Source organism: Solea solea, chromosome 8 (assembly GCF_958295425.1).
Source record: "Solea solea chromosome 8, fSolSol10.1, whole genome shotgun sequence".
In the NCBI taxonomy this organism is placed as follows: domain Eukaryota; kingdom Metazoa; phylum Chordata; class Actinopteri; order Pleuronectiformes; family Soleidae; genus Solea; species Solea solea.
This window is the reverse complement of record NC_081141.1, coordinates 28,718,812-28,741,267: the sequence shown is the minus strand read 5'-3', so window position 1 is coordinate 28,741,267 and position 22,456 is coordinate 28,718,812. Positions and strand designations below refer to the sequence as shown.

Here is a 22,456-nt window from a genome sequence, read left to right as displayed (position 1 = left end):
TGTAAAACACCGAAGAAATATGTGTTTTTCCATTTCATTCACACAAATCCACGACAGAAGCTTCCATCAGAAAGGTGGTTTTATTTTGAAGTTTCTTGCGTACGTTTCCGTCCCTGACATTGGAGGTGTATTTCCGCAACCTGGATTTTATTTTAAAAGTCTCCCCGGAAGTGGGTCATTTCGCATGACGCTTCACTTTACTGCTGCTCGGTTGGCAGCTGGGGGTTTTCTGAAGGAATGTCGCCGCTTCACGTCTGCGTGGATGGAGCCGTGACAGAGATGCTCTGAGGGGGAGGAAAAAAGATGTCGGCACTGCGGCTTCGTTTCTCTCTAAATAATGGTGCGTGTGTATCTGTCGCTAAATGTCACGTAGAAAAAGAAGAAAGTGCTAATGGGCTAATGTCGGCTGGAGAGCTCGCTGTTAGCTGCTCTGCTAGCCGTGCTAGCTGTAACAGAGAGCCGGAGGATAACGTTACCTGTGAAACAAACACGGCAGCAGCAGCAGGTCACTAACGGGGATCAACCATCACCAGGAGAACACCTTCACGTACACTTTAGTGTCTTTTTGCTACAGTATTTAATTTTATAAATTAGCTCCTGTTGTGTTTTTTTAAACCACTAAAGCCTTTACGTAGCGCTGCTAGCATGTGTAGTTTATGCTAGGTTAATATTGTTAAAGAGAAATTTCACCGTGTTTGTTTTTAAAATGTGTATTCTTGTCTAGTTGTTTCTCCTTCAGTTGAACAGGGACACGCAGCTGATTATAACAATAGTAATTATAATCACGATAGTGTTGGCATCAAAACATTGGGGGATGTGGACAGTGGTACTGTCTGTCTTTAACCTTTTGTTATAGCTAATTATGGCTCCAATATTCCCTTGTATTTACATCTGAGACCCTGCGAAGTTAGAGTATGTTCGTATGGACGTGCTGCATGATGATGTCACCTGACCACATCATCACATGCAGCCCTTTAGTTATTGTCCCAGAGCTCAGCATCTCACTCTAAAAGAGCAAATGAATGAGCAGCAGTGTTTGACCAGCAGAGATGTCTCTATTTAAACGCACTAAAACAAACACTGTTCTGTCAACTGCTTCGCTGCTTTATGAGATTTTCTGTCACTTTTGTAATCATGTCCCATCTTAGTCCTCGACCGTGACTGTTTACACAGTCGATAAGAAAGTCTGAGAAATGTTGATCTTTGTTTCCTAAACCTTTTTAAACCAATTTAGTGAGAAATCGATTAATAATCCATTATATCAAGTAATAGCTGCAGCCTTAGTCTTCATGTCCGTTAGAGGTAGACCAATGAATTGATCAGGCTGATACGAGCCATACATGTCCATACATCTGTGCAGTTGGACAGTCAACATACATGTATGTCTTTATTTGTTTTGCATGCCCCAAGGAAAATATAAGTTAGTTTTTTTGTTGATAACATGAAGCATTACGATGGCTTTAACGACAGAGCTATTTACAGTCGGTCAAATAATCTGCTGATTATTTAATTGATTAATGGATCAATTATTTGGTCAATAAATTGATTGAACTGACCCAAATGTGACCCTTGTTATGTCGTGTTTTTTTGCATTGATGTTCAACAATCTCAAAGGAACGCTGATTCTGGTTCGGTATGAAAAGTACAACAGCCAATCCCTACAAACACCGAACTTGAATGATTTAACCCTATTTAATATATTTATTGTCACGATAACTGATCGACTTTTTAGAATCAAGTGAATAATCAAATACTCATGTTAATCCCTATTTCTATACTTTTTTTCAGATTATGCCTCAAACAAAATGCTAGTCACCTCCACCACTGACTGGCACGTATGAACAACCGTTCAGGATCAGGAAAAAGACAACCACTCCATTCAGAGTCAACGGTTAATAATTTGGCATCCCATTTGCTTGTGAGCATGGAGCCGTAGATTTTCCGGGGCCCGCGTTGGTACGATTTACCCTCAGCCACTGTGAGACAAATCATCAGGGAGTTCAACTGTACAGCCGCTCGTGTGTGCACAAGCCCGTGAAGATGTTTTCAGCACTGAAGAAGCTGGTGGGGTCGGAGCCGGGTCAGCTGCGGGATAAGAACATTCCCGCTGGCCTGCAGTCCATGAACCAGAGTTTGCAGAGGCGTTTCGCCAAAGGAGTTCAGTATAACAGTGAGTAATCCAGGAAAAAGGGAGGCATTTTCACTCAAAAATGTCAAAAGAAACATGCACATGTTAATATTTTTTCTCTCTCTCCAGTGAAAATAGTCATCCGTGGAGATAGAAACACTGGGAAAAGTACTTTATGGCATCGACTGCAGGGAAAGAAGTTTGTGGAGGACTACATACCCACTCAGGAGATCCAAGTCACAAGTATCCACTGGAATTACAAAAGTAAGCGATGATGACACATTGAAGACAATGGTTTTGTTTGATCTCCTCACTTCTTTGGTGTTGTTTCTATTCTGGTTTGTGTTTGACATCTGCTTTTTGTGCCTTGGTGAATTATTTCAGTGGCTCCATATCAAGGTAAAAAAAAAGAAGTTTGGTTTAGCTCCAGCAAAAGTATTTTTAGAGTTGGTGTGTGTGTAGGTTTGTGTCAGAGCTCCTTTTCCTTCAAGTTCTTCAGTTCTTTTAGTGTGTTTAGTTACAACTGTACATTGTGCCTGGGCCACAGAAGCACATCTGCAGCTGTGTTTATGTGTCTATGTATCTATCTATCTATCTATCTATCGATCGATCGATCATCTTCACTTTTAATGAAAACAGCCAGTGAAGAAGCCAGTTGTCTTGACATATTGTCTGGTAGAAATGCTGCTGGTTGTGCTGGTGTGTGAGACATCAGCTACTTTTGACATTTGACAAGTAACAAAGGTCTCTGACTTCCTGTGGATGTGTGTGTCACTTCCAATATTCCTTTTTCTCCTCATATCTTTTTAAGGAACTGATTCTAATGATTCAGTTACACCGAAAAACAACTGCTTTTAAGTCACTCGTCACTCGTTTGTGCCGTGTATAAAACAACGACATTGAGGAGGTGCTATAGTAATGGAAAAACGATGCCAAAGCGATTCGAGTTGAGCTGGAACGGTGTAGTGGAAAAGCTACTTACAGAAATAATATAATAAATATTACAGAGTGGGAGGACGACATGAGGACAGATATCATCCCTTCTGCTATTGGATGATCTTCTCTAGGTTTATCTTCAGTGGCTTCTTCTAAATTTAAGGCTTTCAGCCGCAGCGCGTTTCCTTGTTGCTCAGAGGAGGATAAAAGTATTTAGGGTGCTTTTTTGTGTGGACAGGGACATGTGCACATCCACAGCCTTAGCTTTACTCAACTGCCTTTGTAGTTGACGTTGTTTTTTTGCTCTGTGGCCCAAGAACAGGTGCAGTAAATATTAAAAACACGCTTTCTTTGTCCTCTCAGCTACAGATGATGTGGTGAAGGTGGAGGTCTGGGACGTGGTCGACAAAGGTGAGTGCAGAGACGCATGTTGAGACGTCGACTCAGACTGACCTCCCTTTTAAGTATTAACAATTGTAATTAACAATTGTTGGATTAACTTTTAGGATTTCTCCCACCTTTAGTAAGAATTAGTGACATCTACTGGGGAGACTGTAAATAAAGTGCATTTAAATGGCTTTTACTAAGGCTACAAAAACAAAAGTGGTTTTACTGTAAAGCTATGATACACTTTTATAAACTTTTACAAACTTATGGCAATAAAAACCTCCTAAATGTGCACACTGGACCTTTTAAGAAGTCAGTATTTGACATCATCAGATCATTTTCATGACTGTTTGCCTGTGTGTCTGTTTGTTCTGTCCTCAGTGTTGATGTTGTCTTTTTTTTGTTTTTCACGTCTCTCTCAAACTCATCTCAGGCCAAAAATACCCTCTTCCTGAAGGTGCGTCACGATAATAGTGTGTAGACTGTAGACTCACCTGTGTGCAGTGGGGGGGTGTGGCCTAGCTTTCTCCACTCTTATCTCAGTGTCAATACTCTCAAGGTTTGCCTGTTCCCACCTTTTGCTGTTGCGGTGCCACGTTAGCTGACCTGAGCTCGAGTGTGTGCACAGTGTGAGGAGTTGGCGAGTAACAACCAGGGTTAAGAGTGTGTAAATGACGCTGCTGCAGTGTGTGTGTGTGTGTGTGAGACGCTCTGCTCTGCTTTGACTCCCCCGCAGAGAGTAACGCCTACAATAAACACAGTTGCTGTCATGGTTTTTAATTCTCTGTTCTTTCAGGAAAAGGCAAAAGACGAGGAGAGAACTTGAAACTGGAGAACGAGCCCCAAGAGGTGACTATCACATGACTGTCATGTGTTCAGCGGAGAAAAAAAGAGAGAAATAGGCTTATTTAAAGTATGTGGGTCAGTCATGGAATTAACCAAAGACAGTCCTGTCGGAGTTATGTATTTTTGATGGACTAAGCATAGTAATAAACATTTAAAGGCTCAATTTAATCATTTAGTGCATGGGCTGATCTTTCAATTAACAGTTAAATCAAATTTGCCATGTTAAAATTTATGGAATTATATATTTAAGTCATGTAAACAAAAGCTAAGACTTAGAAACAGGAAGAAGGGCGACACCAGACACGCATGTTCTCGAATGACAAATGTTTTTAAAAGCACAAACAAGAGTAAAAAGGTTAAGAAGAGTAAAAATGTTGAGAGGCAAAAGCATTAAAATCATAATTTGGTTCATTCGTAGTTACAAGACGAATAAAAGTAACACAATTCAGATAAAATGAAGACGTGTTAATGTGTTGTTTTATGCTTTAATGTCTGTTCACGTGTGTGTTGTAGTCTGATGAAGTGGCTCTCGACGCAGAATTCCTGGACGTTTACAAGAACTGTAACGGAGTGATCATGATGTTTGACATCACTAAGCAGTGGTAAGAGAGTGTGTGTGGGTGTGTGTGAGAGCTCTGGCGTTGACATGAATAAATGCATGGACAGATTAGGTTTCTGTGGCTGTGAAGCTCTCGGCTTCGCTGCAGCTGGTGGATTATTCTCCTGCTTCAAAGGAGAGAAAATCCTGAAAGATGTTCCAGTTTAAAGGAATCCTGAGGGAGAAGCTGGAGGTTTTTCTGTAAATCTGGTTTAATGAAAAAGGGAATCTGCTCCAAGGCTTGGTGGATTTTTAAAGGCTGACAAAATAAGGAGAGTTTAAAGTATGGAAACTACCATAAACTACCCCTTTACCTCCATTTAAACCAGCCATGCATTGATTAGAAGTTAGCCTATTTATACTAGAGGTCGACAGATAACCATATATTACCAATATTTGCTGTTTTTTAAAAGATATTTCAATAATAATTGCAACTATTACAACTTACAGAGACATTTTTCTTGATAAAATGTTGATAAATGTTGCTTAAAGTTAACTTTTTTCACCCAAAGGTTAATTTTTGACTTGATTTATTTATTTGATATTTAGTTTGTACCTAATTTTAAGAAGATTAGAAGTAGCGCTTATTCCATTAATCGATTAGTAAATTAATGATAGCAATTGAAAACAAGTGTTCAGATTTTTCCGCGTCTTTAATGTGAATAATTTCTGGTTTTGGATTAATGTAATAAAATACAGGCAAAATGACTGCAAGATATTTACAAAAATAAAATGTAAAATGTATGTAAATGTTTTCTGACTACAAATTTCCATCATAAAACTTAATTTTTGAGGTATTTCATTGTTTATTTCTGCATTTATTCAAGCTGCTTTTCATCTGTTATGAAACAGCACTGAAGTAAACTTTATTTAAACACATTGAGTAGTTTTGTCTGGGAAAATATCAGTAAAATGTATAATCCAATCTAATCTCTGAAATATTTTTATTTCTATGAGTGTTTTTTGTGTGTGTTTTAAGGACATTTAGCTACATCCTGAGGGAGCTGCCCAAAGTTCCCACCCACGTGCCAGTGTGTGTGCTGGGGAACCACAGGGACATGGGCGATCATCGGGTCATCCTCCCTGATGACATCAGAGACCTGATCGCTGGACTCAACAGGTAACACCATCATCATCATCATCCTCATCATCAACATCCTGCTCCTTCAGGACACTCAGAACTCGCTCTGTGACGGTTAATGAAGAGCGCTGATGATGTCGATGTGAGTTTTGATGCGATCCGCGTGTTTTCCAGACCGATGGGATCTTCTTATATCCACTACGCTGAATCGTCCATGAAGAACGGCTTTGGTCTCAAGTATCTGCACAGATTTTTCAACATCCCCTTCCTGCAGCTACAGGTTTGTTTGTTTGTTTTTAATCTGTGCCATTATAATTCATTTTTAAACTAGTTTAAATACACCCGGTTACTGATAAGACAACACAGTTTTGTAAATGTATTGGTTTATTTGAGTATATGATCCTGTTAACAGACTAACAATATTTAAAAAAAGGCATAAATAATCCAGTGTCCAGGCACTCGAGATGGTTTGGAAAATAATAAAAGAGCTAATTTACAGGGCTGCAAACATTAAGACACCAACATCTTCTTCAGAGTGTCGTCCGAGGCACTTTAATGTTTGTAGTTCTGTAAATTAAAGGCCTTTTACTTTTTCCTGACCATCTCAAGGGCCTGGACACTGGATCATTTATGCCATTTTTTGGTCTATAAGTCTTCCCCCCTTTTTATTTTTCATGAAATATTGATGTTTCAAGGCGAGCCAGGAAGTAATGACACTAAACTTCAAGTGACTCGTACATAACGCCTAACGAGTTTGAGATAAATTGCATTTTTTATTGCACTTAGATTTGTGAAGGCATTGAGCAAGTTGTCCATTTTGTACAAAAATTCAGAATCTACTGTTGATACATCAACGGCTGGCAGTTGTTTTGGGGAGCACATTTTCAATATCTAATGGTCCTGCTTGTTAGAAGCAAGTCAATGTTGTGAATGTCCAGGTTTGTTTTTAACAGTAGAATCCTCTTCTGCAGTGTTTTCCTATCAGCATCAGTGTGTTGCTGCGGGTTGTATGAAGACGTCTGGCTTTACTCGCGCTGTGTGCTTCTCTCACCTCGCCTCGCTCAGTCGTGATGATGTAAAATGAAAATAAAAAAACAACAACTGCTATATTGAGATGCACAGGGATTTGTGTGGAGATGAGAGACTCATTTGACAATGATTTGAATGTAAACGTGGTTGTTTATTCATGTGATGTGTGTGTGTGTGTGTGTGTGTGTGTGTGTGTGTGTGTGTGTGTGTGTGCAGAGGGAGACCCTCCTGAGGCAGCTGGAGACCAACCAGTTGGACATGGACGCCACCCTGGAGGAGCTCTGTGTCCAGCAGGAGACGGAGGATCAGAACTACGACATGTAAGATTCTTTTTCTACGATACATTTTTGCTCGTTGGGTCACACAGGAACGACCCGTGACCTCACAGCAACCTCACCGACCCCGACATGGGATTCTAAGATGGCTACTTTTACTGTTAATGACGTCACTCCCTCTTCCAACGTCTGAGTTCTGATATAAATGTAACACACAGGTGAGTAACCAGTCTCTGTGTGCTTCCTGCAGTTTCATTGAGAACTTGGAGACTCGCAAGAGCTACGGTTCTCCTGGTCCAGCCAACGGCTCCTCCTCCGGCTCTCAGTCCCCCATCGTCCCCCCCAGTGGTGCGTCCACCGGCAGCTCCAGTCCCAGCACTCCTCAGCCGCCGATCCTCACGCAGATGCTCCCACAGTCGCCGTCTGCGTCCGCCGCGTCGTCTCCTCCTCCTCCTCCTCCTCCACCTCCGCCTCCTGCAGCGACGGTGAGTGCAGCGGCTTCGCCCACCGCTGAGTTAAAGCTCCAGACGGTTCAGTCTCCAGAACACCATCAGTCTTCAGGGGCGTCGGCTCCTCAGAAACGCGGCTTCATGTCCCGCTGGTTTGGCTCGTCACCTGCTTCTGATGCTCCCGGTCCTGCGTCAGGTCAGTCGTCGCCTGTTCACCGTCAAACCACATGAATACTGTCAGTGCAATAAAATACGTCCTAAAATAAGTCATTCTGCTTCAAACTAAAATTAAAATACATAAATAAATCATAACTGAGCAAAAATTAGGATGTGGAATATGTTTAATTTAGGCTTTTAATATTGATATTTCAAGATGACACAGGAAGAAAGAAAAGTACAATAATAATGGGAAGAAAAATAGAAATATCATAATCATTAAGAGGTTTTTCAGCGTCTTAAATGTAAATATTTTCAGTCATAATTTTGACACATTTTGACTTTCTCACTATTTTCTCACAGTTTATGCACCAAAGAACTAATAATAATTGATAAACACCATTTAGTTGCTCTAATTCCTACATTTGAATGTTTAAGCACTAATTTAAATCAGATGTCTCCTCACACGCGGTGTATATTTGTCTATTTGTCCTCAGAGGACTCTGCTGCAGCGCCCGCGTGTCCCTCTCAGGTTCACAGTGTGGATGATTTTGTCCCGGACGAGAGACTGGACAAGAGTTTCTTGGAGGACAGTCTGCCTTCGAGGATAAAGGCGTCTCAGCCTGCTCCGGCCGTGGACAGTGACAGGTGAGAGAGGACGTCTGTTAATCCTCAGTGTTTGGAATATTCACATATAAGAAGCTGAAAAAATCGATGATCAAAAGAGTTGACAGTTTTTCTCTCTCGTCTCTGTCGCAGTGACGAGGACAGAGGAAACCCCATGGTGTCTCATTTCCAGGACGAGCTGGACCCTGACGACACGGAGCCGAACCTCCCACAGCCCAAGACCCTGCGTCCCAGTAAAGACATCACTCTGACCAGTGACGACGAGGAGGACGAGGAAGAGGAGAAGAAGAAGAAGAAAGCACCTGCGGCTCTCACCATCACTCTGGACCAGGACCTGGACAGTGAACCTGAGCTCAAAGCGTAAGTCGTCTCTCACGCTCCCTGCACCAGCTGCCGACTTCATTTTATGATGATTTTGACAATTTTACGGTTTGTTTTTAAAGCGGTTAATGGTGAAAAATTGAAGCAAGAAAAAAAAGAGTGTTGCGCTCGTCCAAGATGGAGATTCAAACAATCGCCTGACCTTTTCGTCGCTGTTGTGTAACATATACAGTACATGTGACAAATAAAGAATCCTTGAGTCCTTGAGTTGCTGGCCCAAAATACAAATATACATTGATTTATATGGAAAAACTGCGGCCACTAGTGTTTAAAATAGGTACTGCTTTCCCAATTCAAATCACTGGAGAGCATTGTTTGACAGGTCGTTACAAAAGTCTGACATTTTGTGACATTTTGTGACATTTTGTGACATTTTATGGCAAAAACGATTCTTCAGTTGATCGCGAAGTAATCACCAGTTGTGTCCCTAATCAGCATCATTTAACTAGTTTAACTACTCTCACTTTAAGATATCCTCACCATGATTAAAAAATGGAAAACTTAAATTTGCCGTCATATGTGGATATAGTGCTATTATTTACTCAGGACAGGGTTATTAGGATTTTTAGCCTTTTAATTTACATTTTTTTACAAAATAATCTCAAGTCTTTTTGGAAATTCATCTTAAAAAAAGGCCTTAAAACAGCTCAACATGCAGAGCAAAATCAGGCAATCACAAAAACTTTCATTGTTCTGTAGTGTGTATAAACGTGTACAGTATATATCACACACACAGTATATCAAATAAAACACTGCCGGTCTCGTTTCAGGCCCGTGATTCACGGCACCAAACCAAAGGTTTCGTCGTCTAAAGCTCCAGAGCTCAGCAGAGGCCAGAACGCCGCCGCGCCCGTCTCCCTCACTTTACTTCCAGCCGCGGCTCCGCCGAGCCGACACCAGAGCAAGAAGAAGACGAGCGCGGCCAAAGCGGACGAGTCTGACACCGACGCCGAGACTCCTGTGGCGCAGCAGATGCTCTCGTTCGTCATGGACGACCCCGACTTTGAGTCTGAAGTATTGGACACACCAAAAATAGTAAAGGTAAAGACGGTAGGAGAGACTGACCTGAGCACATAATGTGGTTCTAAATTAGCCGTTTCATGATTTTGTCCAAATCCTTCCTCCCAGGATTCGTTTCCAATCCGGGACGAGCTCCTGTCCGACCTCTCCGACGACGACGTGCGGTTGGTCAAAGTGTCGGAGCCTCTGAAGCCCACCGTCATCTCCTTCAAACAGAAGGACGACACTGACCTGTTCGGCCTCGGCTTCCAGGAGGAGGCTCCTGCAGCCAAGGAGAGCAGTGACGAGCAGGAAGGCAAGTCTTTTAAACGTTTATTCATTTTTTATTTCGCTTTTTTCCTTTTGTTTACATTGCTTTATATCCTGTCTGTGGTTACCTGCCCCTGCTCTGCTGCTGTATACACACAAACGCTGTGTTCAGGTGGACACGTGTTTGAAAGTTACATTTTCTTACTTCTCGCAGAGAAAGAAAGCAAACACTCTAAAGACAAGAAGAAAAAGAAGAAGAAAAGCAAAGAGGTGAAACATCTGCTGCTCAGATTACACACCGCTAAACATTTACGCAGAACTGTGAAGTGTCAACGAATAAACGGACGTCTGTCTCTCTCTTTCAGGAGGACGACAAAAGCAAGAAGAAACACAAACACAAGAAGAAGGAGAAAGACGACGTTGCTCCCGCTGCAGCTGCCGGAGACGACAAGGAGAAGAAGAAGAAGAAATCCCGCACCAAGAAAACGGACGTGGACGAACTGGAGGACTTTTTAGGCGGCGGCGGAGCAGGATTGATTAAAATAGATGACGGGGATTATGAGGAACTATAAAAAGGTTTTTTTGTTTTGTTAGGAAGTGGCGCCACCACGTGGCAGCGAGGGGGACACGGTCCTTCTGAGACTCCTGGTTTTCCTTGACCTGTATGTGCATAAAGCAGCATCTCCAAGCCATACGCAATACGCAAGGCTACCGACGACACCCAGGTAAAACACCGAGGACTCTGTATGTTCCTTCTAACTGACTCTCTCTCCATCTGCACTACTCCTCCTGCTGCTGCTCTCACTTCCAGTCCACTCCAGTAAGAAACCCGCGAGTACTGTAACCAGCTCCAGCGTCAAATACTGTAGAGATGTGTTTCCACCGCAACAACAAAAAAACTCGTACCAGGAACTAGGATTGTAGCTGGAACTACTTTATGTGTTTCCACTGCAGCAACTAGTACCAGGAACCAGGGAGTGAACCTGGAATCATGTGCTTTCCCATCACAGAAACTAGTACCAGGGAGTAAGGACTGTACCTGTAACCATCTGCATTCCCACCGCAGGAACTAGTACCAAGAACGAGGTGCATTTCTTCCTAAGGTTCTCGTACCAAGAACTAGGAACTGTCTCTTGGGGTTTAGTTCTTTTTCTAAAGTACAAGAATCTTACAGTGTAAACAAACCTGGTGACACTCCAGCCTTGTGTTTCAGTCAATCAAATGTTTATAGAATTTGCTTTGATGAAAGAGATCGTCTCAGTTTTACATCATCACAGTGTGAATCTCCTTCATGTTTACAGAAACCTTTGTTGTCCCTGAAGAAGGTTTCTGGTACTGAGAGTCCCTGGTACTTTGCGGTGGAAACACAGCTTGAGACGTTTGGTTCTTTGTACTTTGTACACGGTTAATGTTTTATTTGTTTTTCTTTGATTTGATTTGATTTGACGCGACAGGTGGTTTCACTCCAAAATCAGCTGCTGTAAATAGTGTGATCAGTGAGTCTGAATGTTTGTGTGGTTGGTGTAATAATCGAGAGCATGCTCAAAGTGACGACTGAATCATTAATAGTGTGTGTTTGTTTGTTTTGTTTCATTTCTCGTGTGTTTGCTGTCTTTGTCCAGATTAGCGTCTCTGAATTGAAATCATCCCTCTTCTCGTCCACACTAAAGCCAGTTTCACATTTTCTTTCAAATAGCAGTTCAACCAAGTTTTAATCAGCACACCAGGAAAATACCACCGCCTCATTTTTACAAACCTCAACCCAATCACAAAGCCCAGCTGAGGACCGGGCAGTGTGACCCCCAAAAATGTCAAACTGGTCGATATTAATTTATCGCAATGATGATGATTTAACAGTTGATTTTTGTTCCCGAGGGAAAGTGAATTGTGGGTTTTAGCTTTTTTATCGAAACATCTGACATTAAACATGCAAAGCATAAGCATCATATTTATTATGCAGATATTGAACTTTTTTATTACATTGCTATTAAAGAAAATTACGTTTTTATTATTGTTATTGCATTATTTTGCCCAATGAACAATGTTTCCCAAGCTTTTCTCTACGTGCACCCACTTGTTAAGGATGATGGTAAACTATCGTGTCCTCAATCACAATAAAAGAGCAAATGTAGCGGCTAATTCACAGCCATATCCGTAGAAATGGATATAGATGATTGGTGAAATAATTGAAGCTTTATTTGAAAAAATATACATGTAAAATTATGCAAATTTGTTTGGGGACCCAAAAAATATTCCTGTGACCTCTCTGTGGGTCCTGACCCAGTGTTTGGAAAAAGCTGTTGTGATTAATATAGCAGAAAATGCTGTGACGGTAGTCTTTTAAATATTATCACCTAAGGTGCAGTGCAGAACAACGCCAATGGGTGGCAGCAGTGGTCAAACTCAAACACATTATTAATTGCCTTTGCTGTCGAAGGTAAACAAAGCTCCTCAAAAATAATTGTGTGTCGCATTTCTTATCGTACCATGGCCTCTGTGTCACGACAGCACTTTCGTGTTTTTGCTACGTAAATCCTTTTCCTTTTCGGCAACAAAGCTCTTATTGTGAAAGATTTGCAGAACCAGGTTTCAGTCTTTAAAGAACCTCGACATTTAGAAGCTAATTTTCACGTGGACTTCCATTCAAAAAAATACAATGGAAATGCCCCCTGGTGGCTATCGATATCGGTGCGTTCCATTTGTAGTCGGAACTCGAAACATTTCCGAGTTCATGGGGCGTTCCTGTGTAAGGAACCTGGATTTTCCAACGAGCCCACGTTTACGTTTACTTTCCGACTTCTCACCTGGAAAGCGGGACAATTTCGATTCGGAAACCACACCCATTTTTCTAGGACTCAAAGACAATAAAAAGTGTCTTGATGGTGAAGTGTTATTCATACATACTATTGTGGACTCATGTTTTCTTACACGCTGGCTTGGTGTGGACGTGGTCTCGGTGTGGAACTAACATGGCCTCTCTTGCCACCTGACTCTGCTTTGCTTTCCACAAACTACACTGACTTCCTGTTTGTCAGCATGAAGGACGTCCTCCTATCCCTCCTCCATTTCTCTCTCTCTCTCTTTGCCACAGAATCCAGGCTCTACATGAGTCCACTCCATGTTTTTCTCCATGCTGTTGCCTTCACAGAGGCACAACAAACTGGAACTGTGTTCCGCTCTCTCTCCATGAAGCATTATTAAGTGTTCTTAATGTTAAACGCTTTGTTTTGTTGGCTTTAGAATCATCGTCCTGGCCTTTTAACAGTTAAACAGAAGGTCGCTCTTAATTAAAGGGATAATAAAGGCGCTGATTTATGCCACTAAATCTACACATTCTTAAGACTAGGACATCGTAAGACTGTTTGCTGCTTTTTTCTGGACATTTTTCAGCCTTTTCCTGGCTGGAAACGAGTTTGTAAACCACTCACTCTCCCACACCAAAGCCCATAGAGAAAATCAGCGATTTTGACATCACAGCACTCCGGAGTTGTTGATCCGCTTCTGCCTTCGTCGGTGAATTCAAAGGTCTTATTTTGTCAATTCGGCATTTAAAATCCTTCATTATGATTTAAATCGTTGACACAAAGTGACCACACGAGGCAGCAGTAGACCAGCAGCCCTTGTGTCTCCACAAGCTAAAATCACTGATTTTCTCTATGGGGTTTGGTATGGGGTGGAGAGTCCAGTTTCTGTAAAATAAAGCTGCAAACATATTCTCCAGATATCATAGACTTATAGCAGGTGTATATTTTATTAGGTTAAAAAATAACTTGACATGAATCCCTTTTTGGAAGCTTGGTGAAGGTTTGCAGTGAAACATTTCATTATTTTTGTCTTGTGTGTGTTTGTGTTTTTCCTCTCTGGACAAAAAATATCCTTATAAAGGAGTATTCTGGAGTTTTGTTATTATTTTTTCTTGTCAGTGCAACAATTTATTTTATTCCTGGATTAGGTTTTTGCTTATTTTTGTTTTGTCCCAAATGTGCATCTCGCAGCCTTTCTTTGTTTTGTTTGTTTCCTCTGCTTGAAGTAAACTGTGGACACACTGATGTCACCTCTCTCTCTCTCTCTCACCTGTCGGGATTCAGTATCTTCCATGAAAAAACAACAACAACCATTTCCTGACATTTGAAGACGAATAAACGTGTATTTTTGGACACTTTTCATACATTTTTCTGTCTCTCGTGGTGACACTGTTGGTTTACAAAGACATTATGTTTGATTTTTTGTTTTTCCCAAAGTTGAAACTATGCAGCATTGATCCTGAATACTGTACACTGTTGTTTTGTTGTTTGTTTGTTTATTAGTTTTTTCCCCCGTCTTTTGTCCTGTGATTGAGGATAAATGCTGAAAAGCAGTTTCAAGCAAAGCATGAGACTTAAATGTACAGTAAAAAAGAAAAAAGAGAATGTATAAAGTATATAAATATATAAATATATGTGAAGAGATTTGTTCCAAAATGACAAACTCTTTGTGAAAACCTGCGCCTCACAAGTTTCAACAGGAAATCGAGAGTAATAATGTAATAAAGCACTTGTTTTATAGAGTGAGTTGTCAGATTATTAGGGACGATTGTGACCTAAATCCCAATATAAATCATGACAACATACGTAAATCTTCATCTTATGCACGTTATCAAAATTTGTAAAAATAAATCTTGGGGCTGCGACAAATTCTAAATTTTTTTTTTTCTCTCGCAATAGTAAAATAATGCGTTATCAAGTCAAGTTTTCTCGCAATAACGAGATGACGAGTTTCATTTTCTCACGATAACGCATAAGTCTTGTTTTCTCGCGATAATGAGTTAAAGCGTAGGTGAGATGACGTTATCGTGAGATATTCCGGCTCTCGTGTTCCTAATAAACTGCCCACTTTAAAATACTGCGTTTTCCAAACTCTCGTTTCCACTCGGACGTCTGATATTTTGGAACAAAAACCCTTCATCTATTTTCATCCCATGACATGTTTCATCTTTACACTGTGTGTGAGTTTGCTTACGTTTGGTTTGTCCAATAAATGCAAACTTATTTCTTCATAAAGTGCTTCTTTTATTGTTGTTTTTTAGTTGTGTCACTCTTTTTGACTGAAACATTTCAGCACTGTAGGGTAAGTTTAAATTTGTATTAGTTTCTACAGGATAAGATGGAATAAGAAACGAAAATGATTTAGTCTGATGGTGGAGGGTCTGACCCCATGTAAACATACCACATTTTGTTCGGATCCAATCTTTATTTTTCTCTCTTTCTTTATTGAATACAATATAGTTATATTACAGTTATACAACAAAAGACACTGAAATGTCCGATTCTAAATAAACATTTTAAACAAAATATGAAATACAAATGAATGAAAACAATGAAGTCAATTTCAAAGGTGTTTACGAAATTAAACCAAACCAAAATTTATATTAGTTGTTTGACAACGTTGTTTATTAAAAATGGAACAATTTATTCTGTATTTCCCTGTCGTAGAACTAATAAATTAAAATTATCTTTAGTTTTAGTGACTAAGCAGCATTTACCATGTGTCAAACAAAATCCAAGATGTAAAAATTTGATTAATCAGGTGATCAACCTGTAAACCTGTTTTAAGTTATTATTATTATTACATATCTCTGGATTTGAACGTGTACCAAATCCGGTACAAAACCCCGGAGCTTTTATTTTGAAAAGTCGGTCAGCGAGCATCGAGTGCCCTCATTGGCTCCTCGGTTAGCCAATGAGTGGACGTCTTGTATGCCGGTCTCCCTCGCTCCATGTGAGTAGCATTTTGGCTGCTAAACGACCAGCTAACGCCAAACATCATGGTGAGTTCATGTTTGATATTTTTAAATAACGAGAGAATATTTATCGCGTCGTTGTCTATTGGCGACAGGAACAAAAACCGAAGCACCGTTAGCAGCTAACTAGCCTGACGCTGCGAACAACGTTAGCATTAATACGTGTTATTAAAAGCTGTTTTTTTAGATGCTAACACGGATGCTAACATAAGTCACTGTAGAAACACAGTCGGCAACACGTTAGCATCGCTGTTCTACCTTCTGCCGTAGTTTTTGTATTTAGTAAACCGTCATGTATTTAATATGATCGTGTTTAAGTAGTTAAAACAAGCCAAAACAAGATTAATATTAGTTTTCTGACAACATTTTTCATCAGATAAAATGACGAGTTATCGATCGAGTCGTTGCTTGGTTCGTTAAATGTCAGAAAATGTTGGTCAGTGTTTGTCAAATCTGGAAATTATTATGTTCTCAAATGTCTTGTTTTGTTCACAAACGAAAAATAATTCTGAAACAATCAGAAATGTTGAAGAAAGCTTCGAAACGATTATCAAAATAGTTGACGATGAATTTAGTGATCGATTAATAATCTAGTAATTGTTTCAGGTCTAGAGCAAAGACACTAGATAGAAAACACCCCACTGATTAATTATGAAGATACCGATTAATTTAATAATCGATTAATCGCTGCAGCCCCTATAGTGTGTGTGTGTGTGTGTGTATGTATGTATATGTGTTTATATTTATATATATATATATATATAAATGGTAATGTCTACAGTTTGTGTTAAAATCACTGAATCACTTCAGGGCTGCTGAATTAATAAAGTAAGAACTGTGATTTTTCCGCTTCTACAATTCTTAAACTCTGGATAAAAGTAAATGACTAAATAAACAAAAGTCTTGTTTTTGTTGTGATGTTTTCAGCTTCGTCGCGAGGTGAGACAGAGGAGGGAGTATTTGTACAGGAAGGCACAAGAAGACCGACTGAGAACAATAGAGGAGAAGAAACACAAGCTGAAGAATGCCCTCGATGGTAGGACACGTGCTAGCATATACGTCAACATTTGATTCAATCCATAAATCCTTTATCGCATGTTTTACTGTGGAACAGTTCATTATTTGGCAGTCAACCTGATGTTCTATTTAAAGAACAGCTCACTATTTAGCAATCAGTATCTTGGTGGATGGATGAAAGGCTCACTATTTGGTAGTCGGTCTGTTTGGTTATGCTTGGAATAGCTCATTATTTGGCATTCAGTGTTTTGGTGGAGGTATCATAACGCATTATTTGGCAGGCAGTCTTGATGGATTTTTAGAATAGCTCATAATTTGGCTTTCAGTCTTGATGGATGTTTAGAATAGCTCATTATTTGGCAGTTTTGTGACAGTTTTACTTTGATCATGTTTTCTGTTTCTTGTTGTTGTACCTTGCTGTTTTGAAGTGTTCTGTTTCCGTGTGGAGAAACGAGGCCTGACCTCTGCCACAGAACTTAATTAACACTGTTAATTGTTCTTCATCTCTGCAGAAAACATTCTTCTTCCCACTGATGTTCGTCGAGAAGCTCTGCAGCTGCAGAAACTGGTGGAGTACGACGATGAAGGAGCAGAAGGCAGGCGTCTTCGTTATCTTCTCTCCTGATCTTTGGTGCTCTGATCTTCTCACGTCTAAACCTCTCTCTTCATGGTTTGTCGTTTGTCGCAGGCGTCAGCTCTTACATGGATGATGAATATAAATGGGCCGGAGTAGAAGATCCTAAACTCATGGTCACGACGTCCAGAGACCCGAGCTCCAGACTCAAGATGTTTGCAAAGGTCAGACCACTTTTTCTGTGGTGACTCAGCAAAACCTCAGAAGAAGTTTTACTCTGAATTTAACTTGGAACATGATCCAGTACTCGGTATTACAGGTCTCTCTCTCCTCCTACCTACATTCTTACTCACCTACTTCCCTCCTTACATCCTTAAGTACCTTTTGCATCATCTTACCTTCCTCCCTCCCTCCTTCCCTCCCTCCTTACATCCTTACCTACTGTCTTACTATTTCATCCCATACCTGCTTACCTACATTCTTCCTTGCATCCCTTTTACATCCTTACCTCTGCCTTTCTCCCTCCTTACCCCTTCACCTCCCCTCCTTCCTGCCTCCTTACCTCTTCACCTCACTCCCACCTTACCTCTTCACCTCCCTTCCTCCCTACCTCCTTACCTTTTCACCTCCCTCCTTCCCACCATACCTTTTCACCTAACTTCCTCCCTACCTTCCTTCCTCCCTCCTTACCTCTTCACCCTCCCTCCTTCCTGCCTGCTTACCTTTTCACCTCCCTCCCTACCTTCCTGCCACCTTATCTCTTCACCTTCCTCCCTACTACCTCCTTACCTTTTTGCCTTCCTACCTCCTCACCTCCTTCTCTATATCCAGTTCTGACTAAAACCACATGAGCTGCTGAAAAAGAGAAACTCTTTAAATCTTAAATATGACATAAACACGTCACAGATGATCCCAGAACCTGCTGTTTGTTGAGAAGCTTTGACAGACTGTGTTGTTGTGGTGTCGCGGTCAGTATTTAACAATAATTCACCAGTGGAGACAAACAGGAAATACTGGTGTGACGTGTTGAGCTACAGTGTGTGTGTGTTTGTGTGTGTGTTTCTCAGGAGGTGAAGCTGATGTTTCCTGGAGCTCAGCGCATGAACAGAGGAAACCACGAGGTCACCGCGCTGGTGAGAGCCTGCAAAGCCAACAATGTCACAGACCTCGTCATCATCCATGAAACCAGGGGACAGCCAGGTACGACTGTGAACCTCACCTGATATTAAATATGACTGTGAAAAACACGGATTTTAGCCACTTTATTAAAGGCTCACCTAAATAATCCTTCACATCTTTAAGTTTATGACATCTTTGGGAAGTGTTTGGAAAGCACTCACTCTCCCACACCAAACTCCTTAGAGAAAATCAGTGTTTTTAGCTGGTGGAGACAGAGGAGCTGCTGGTCCACTGCTGCCTCGTGTGGTCACTGTGTGTCACTGAGGACAATCTGAATGTTGGACTTCAAACACTGAAGTGACAAAATAAGACGTTTGAACTTAGTGATGAAGGCAGCAGTGGATCAACAACTCCTGTGTGCTGTGATGTAAAATCACTGGTTTTCTCTATGGGCTTTGGTGTGGGAGAGTGAGTGGCTTTCAAATGGGGATTATGGAAATATTTCCAAGATTATTTTCATCCTAATAATTTTAATGATCCCTATGATGAGTTTTGTTCTATCACTGCCACGAGTGGAATTTTAAATTTTGGGCACATAAATGTCACCTTTCCACTTTTTTAATTCCCAGCTTCTGTTTTCCTGTTGTATTTACTATTGTAATGTTTTATAATTTCAGATTAGAGGTAGACAAGGATTCCACTCACTTTCAATGGAAAAAAAAATTACAGATTTTAAATAGCCGGGAAACAAAAAGTGTTGGGAATCTTCCCTCAACCTGGAAACAGGAAAGATTGTGCTTAATAAGGCGACAGAAGTGAAGTGAAGTCAAAGTAAACTACAGTCACTCTTCTGTCACAATTTTCACTATGAAAAACTTCCCAAATCTTATCAAAACATAAGGTTTGACTCTGTTTCCTTAGCATTTTGAGTAACCATGGTGACGTCACAGCGTCGTCATGCGTGAACTTGAGACTTTAAATAAACAAGACTTGATTGTTTTGTTTTGGTTTTATTTTACAGACGGACTGATCGTGAGCCACTTGCCATTTGGACCCACGGCGTATTTCACACTCTACAACGTGGTGATGAGGCACGACGTCCCGGACATCGGCACCATGTCGGAGGCTTACCCCCACCTCATCTTTCACAACTTCTCCTCACAGCTCGGCAGGAGGGTGAGTGAGTGAGTGAGTGAGAGAGAGAGTGAGTGAGAGAGAGAGAGAGAGAGACGGACCACAAAACCGCCACCGCTACTTTTACTTCACTGCGTGCAACTAATGAATTCTGCTCACACAGGTGTCCAATATCCTCAAGTATCTGTTTCCAGTGCCAAAGGAGGACAGTAGGCGTGTGATCACGTTTGCCAACCAGGAGGATTACATCTCTTTCAGGTCAGCGACAACAAAGTTCTGCCACCAGCTCAATGTCTCACACACACACACAACAACAACAACAGCTATAACAGTAACATATATATGTGTGTGTGTATATATCTTTGTTTTTTCTTTCCAGACATCACACCTACAAGAAAACAGACCATAGGAACGTTGAGTTGTCAGAAGTAGGACCGAGGTTTGAAATGAAATGTGAGTATGAAGAGATAAAAATGGATTTTGGCTCTTTTTTTTTCTTTTTCTTTTTAAATGAAAAAAATGTATCCTTTCATCGTGAATAGGTCCAGGACTGGTTAGCCTAGCTTAGCACGAAGACCAGGGGTAGTGGAATCAGTCCCATTACATTTAAAATAAGTTAAAATTACTTTAAAAGATATAATCTGTGAACTTTTAAAGATATAATATGCAATATTGTAAACATATAATATGTAACATTTTAATATATAATGTGTAACATTTTAAAGATATTATATGTAACATTTTGAAGATATATGTAAACTTTTAAAGATATATGCGTATGTATATAACATTTTAAAGACATAATATGTAACATTTTAAACATGTGTTACATTTGAAATATATAACATGAAACATTTGAGCATTGAAATGTCTAAAAATGACCACGTCTTTATCTGAACTCATGTAAGTCCAGTCACACGACTCTGACTCTTAAATGACTGAGAATCTCCACAGAGACGAGACTCATGATAAATACTTTTTCGTAAATTGCTTCCGAAACTAACAACAAAAGTAAACAGATTTTCGCCTCTCTACAAAATAATTTTTTAAGTCTACAATATCTTTTGAGGACATGTTCACGTCTTTATCTCACTGTTAGACAGGAAAAGCGCTCACTCTCCCACACCAAAGTCCAGAGGGAAAATCCAAATGAGATTATCAGGAATAATTGTCTGTTTTTGTGTCATTATTTACTGTCTCACCCTTGTTCTCCTCCTCCTCCTCTTCCTCAGTGTACATGATCAAACTGGGCACTCTGGAGAACGAGAGCACGGCGGACGTGGAGTGGCGTCACCATGCGTTCACGCACACATCCAAGAAGAGGAGGTTCCTCAGTGTGCAGTGAAGACGCCGTGAAGAGCCACAAAAACACTTGTTGGACTTTAAAGAAAGATCTTAAATTGTGGCGTTTATGATCACAAGTTTAAGAATCATTATCATCAAAGACTGTGAGGGTCATACTGAAGAAAGAAAAAAACATAATATTATGAGGGGAAAAAGTTAAAGTATCACACATTTTTCATGTTGTCAGTGGCGTTTGCCTGCGTCTGCGTGATGCGACGGCTCATTCCCGTCAATACAGACACGAATTTCAACATCATACAGCTTCAGTTGATCATAAGAAACCATGTCGTTAAGCGTCGGGTTCTCTGTTGTACTGACAAGAGAAACTGTTAAAACCTCTTTGAACGGCACACAGAAAGAAGTCTGTGAGATTCTTTTTCTGGAAGACACTTCGTTTCTTTCGCAATCTTTTAAAAAAGTCGTGACACTGATGCTGATGTTTGAAAAGATAAAGTATTTCCTTCTTTGTGAAGCTCAAACTTAAAGTATAACTTTAACAAGATGCTCCACGACCACAGCAGATTTCTTTATTCTTGTAATATTACTTTTCTTCAGTATCGACCTAATAAATACTCAGTTTTATAATAAAAGATATTCGTATTGATTTGTTCATAATGTGACAGATTTTCATTAAAAAAAGAAAAAAAAAGAACGTACTTCAGTTTCACTTCAGTGTTTCAACCAGAACCACAGTTTTCTGTTTGGATTACATTTTTTTTTTTTTTTAAAGCTTTTCAAGATGTAATGTGTAAGAAACAGTGACACCTAATAGTCAAAGTGTGTCAAAGAACTACAGGAAAGGAGCCAACGATTATTCAATGAATCGTGTTTTTTCCAATAATTGAAAGATGTGTGATTTTTCTGCTTCTTAAATGTGAATATTTTCTGGATTCTTTGCTCCTCATAACAAAGAAATCATTAGAACGTCATCATTTCCAGGTTTGATTCCGGTTGATAAAAAAGTCTGAAACACCGACTGTTGTCTTTATCAATGTCATTCGATAACAGCACTCGACGTCAGATATATAATATAATATAGACGTATATATAATTATATAGTAGCTTGTCTAGTACAATTTTCCTCTGTTTTAGGTCTTATTTTGTGACTTATAGATTGATTTTGCATCATAAGTATGTATTTTTTGTGAACTACATATCAAAGCAAACACTTATTTGAAGTGGAAATCAAGATAATACTTTCATTTGCAATGTCATGATGGAATATCGAGATATGATTTAAAGTCTCAGAATTCAAGGCAAAAGGAGTAAAGTGTAGAGGAACTACATTTCCCATAAACCATTGCATTGATCCCTTCCAACAAAATCC

The 22,456-nt window shown here is 40.1% G+C and overlaps 2 protein-coding genes across 3 annotated transcripts; both read left to right on the top strand.

Annotated features, from left to right (window-relative positions):
* Positions 1-170: 170 nt before the first annotated feature.
* rabl6b (RAB, member RAS oncogene family-like 6b) lies at positions 171-12,170 on the top strand. 2 transcript variants are annotated; one of them, XM_058635475.1, is made up of 17 exons: positions 171-340; positions 1,789-2,170; positions 2,258-2,392; positions 3,428-3,475; positions 3,885-3,908; positions 4,248-4,300; positions 4,811-4,899; positions 5,875-6,015; positions 6,151-6,256; positions 7,222-7,325; positions 7,531-7,925; positions 8,383-8,533; positions 8,645-8,872; positions 9,664-9,934; positions 10,022-10,208; positions 10,377-10,432; positions 10,528-12,170. In XM_058635475.1, the coding sequence occupies exons 2-17, from the start codon at positions 2,041-2,043 to the stop codon at positions 10,732-10,734; spliced, it is 2,325 nt and encodes a 774-aa protein (XP_058491458.1). In that variant the 5' UTR covers positions 171-340; positions 1,789-2,040; the 3' UTR covers positions 10,735-12,170. The 2 variants fall into 2 exon arrangements, with proteins under 2 accessions (XP_058491458.1, XP_058491459.1); XM_058635476.1 differs by lacking the exon at positions 3,885-3,908 and having other exon boundaries at positions 172-340.
* Positions 12,171-15,842: 3,672 nt separating this feature from the next.
* On the top strand, positions 15,843-22,105 carry imp4 (IMP U3 small nucleolar ribonucleoprotein 4). Its single transcript, XM_058637342.1, has 9 exons — positions 15,843-15,968; positions 16,869-16,977; positions 17,471-17,554; positions 17,647-17,756; positions 18,600-18,732; positions 19,673-19,827; positions 19,949-20,043; positions 20,165-20,238; positions 21,018-22,105. The coding sequence occupies exons 1-9, from the start codon at positions 15,966-15,968 to the stop codon at positions 21,128-21,130; spliced, it is 876 nt and encodes a 291-aa protein (XP_058493325.1). The 5' UTR covers positions 15,843-15,965; the 3' UTR covers positions 21,131-22,105.
* Positions 22,106-22,456: the final 351 nt, after the last annotated feature.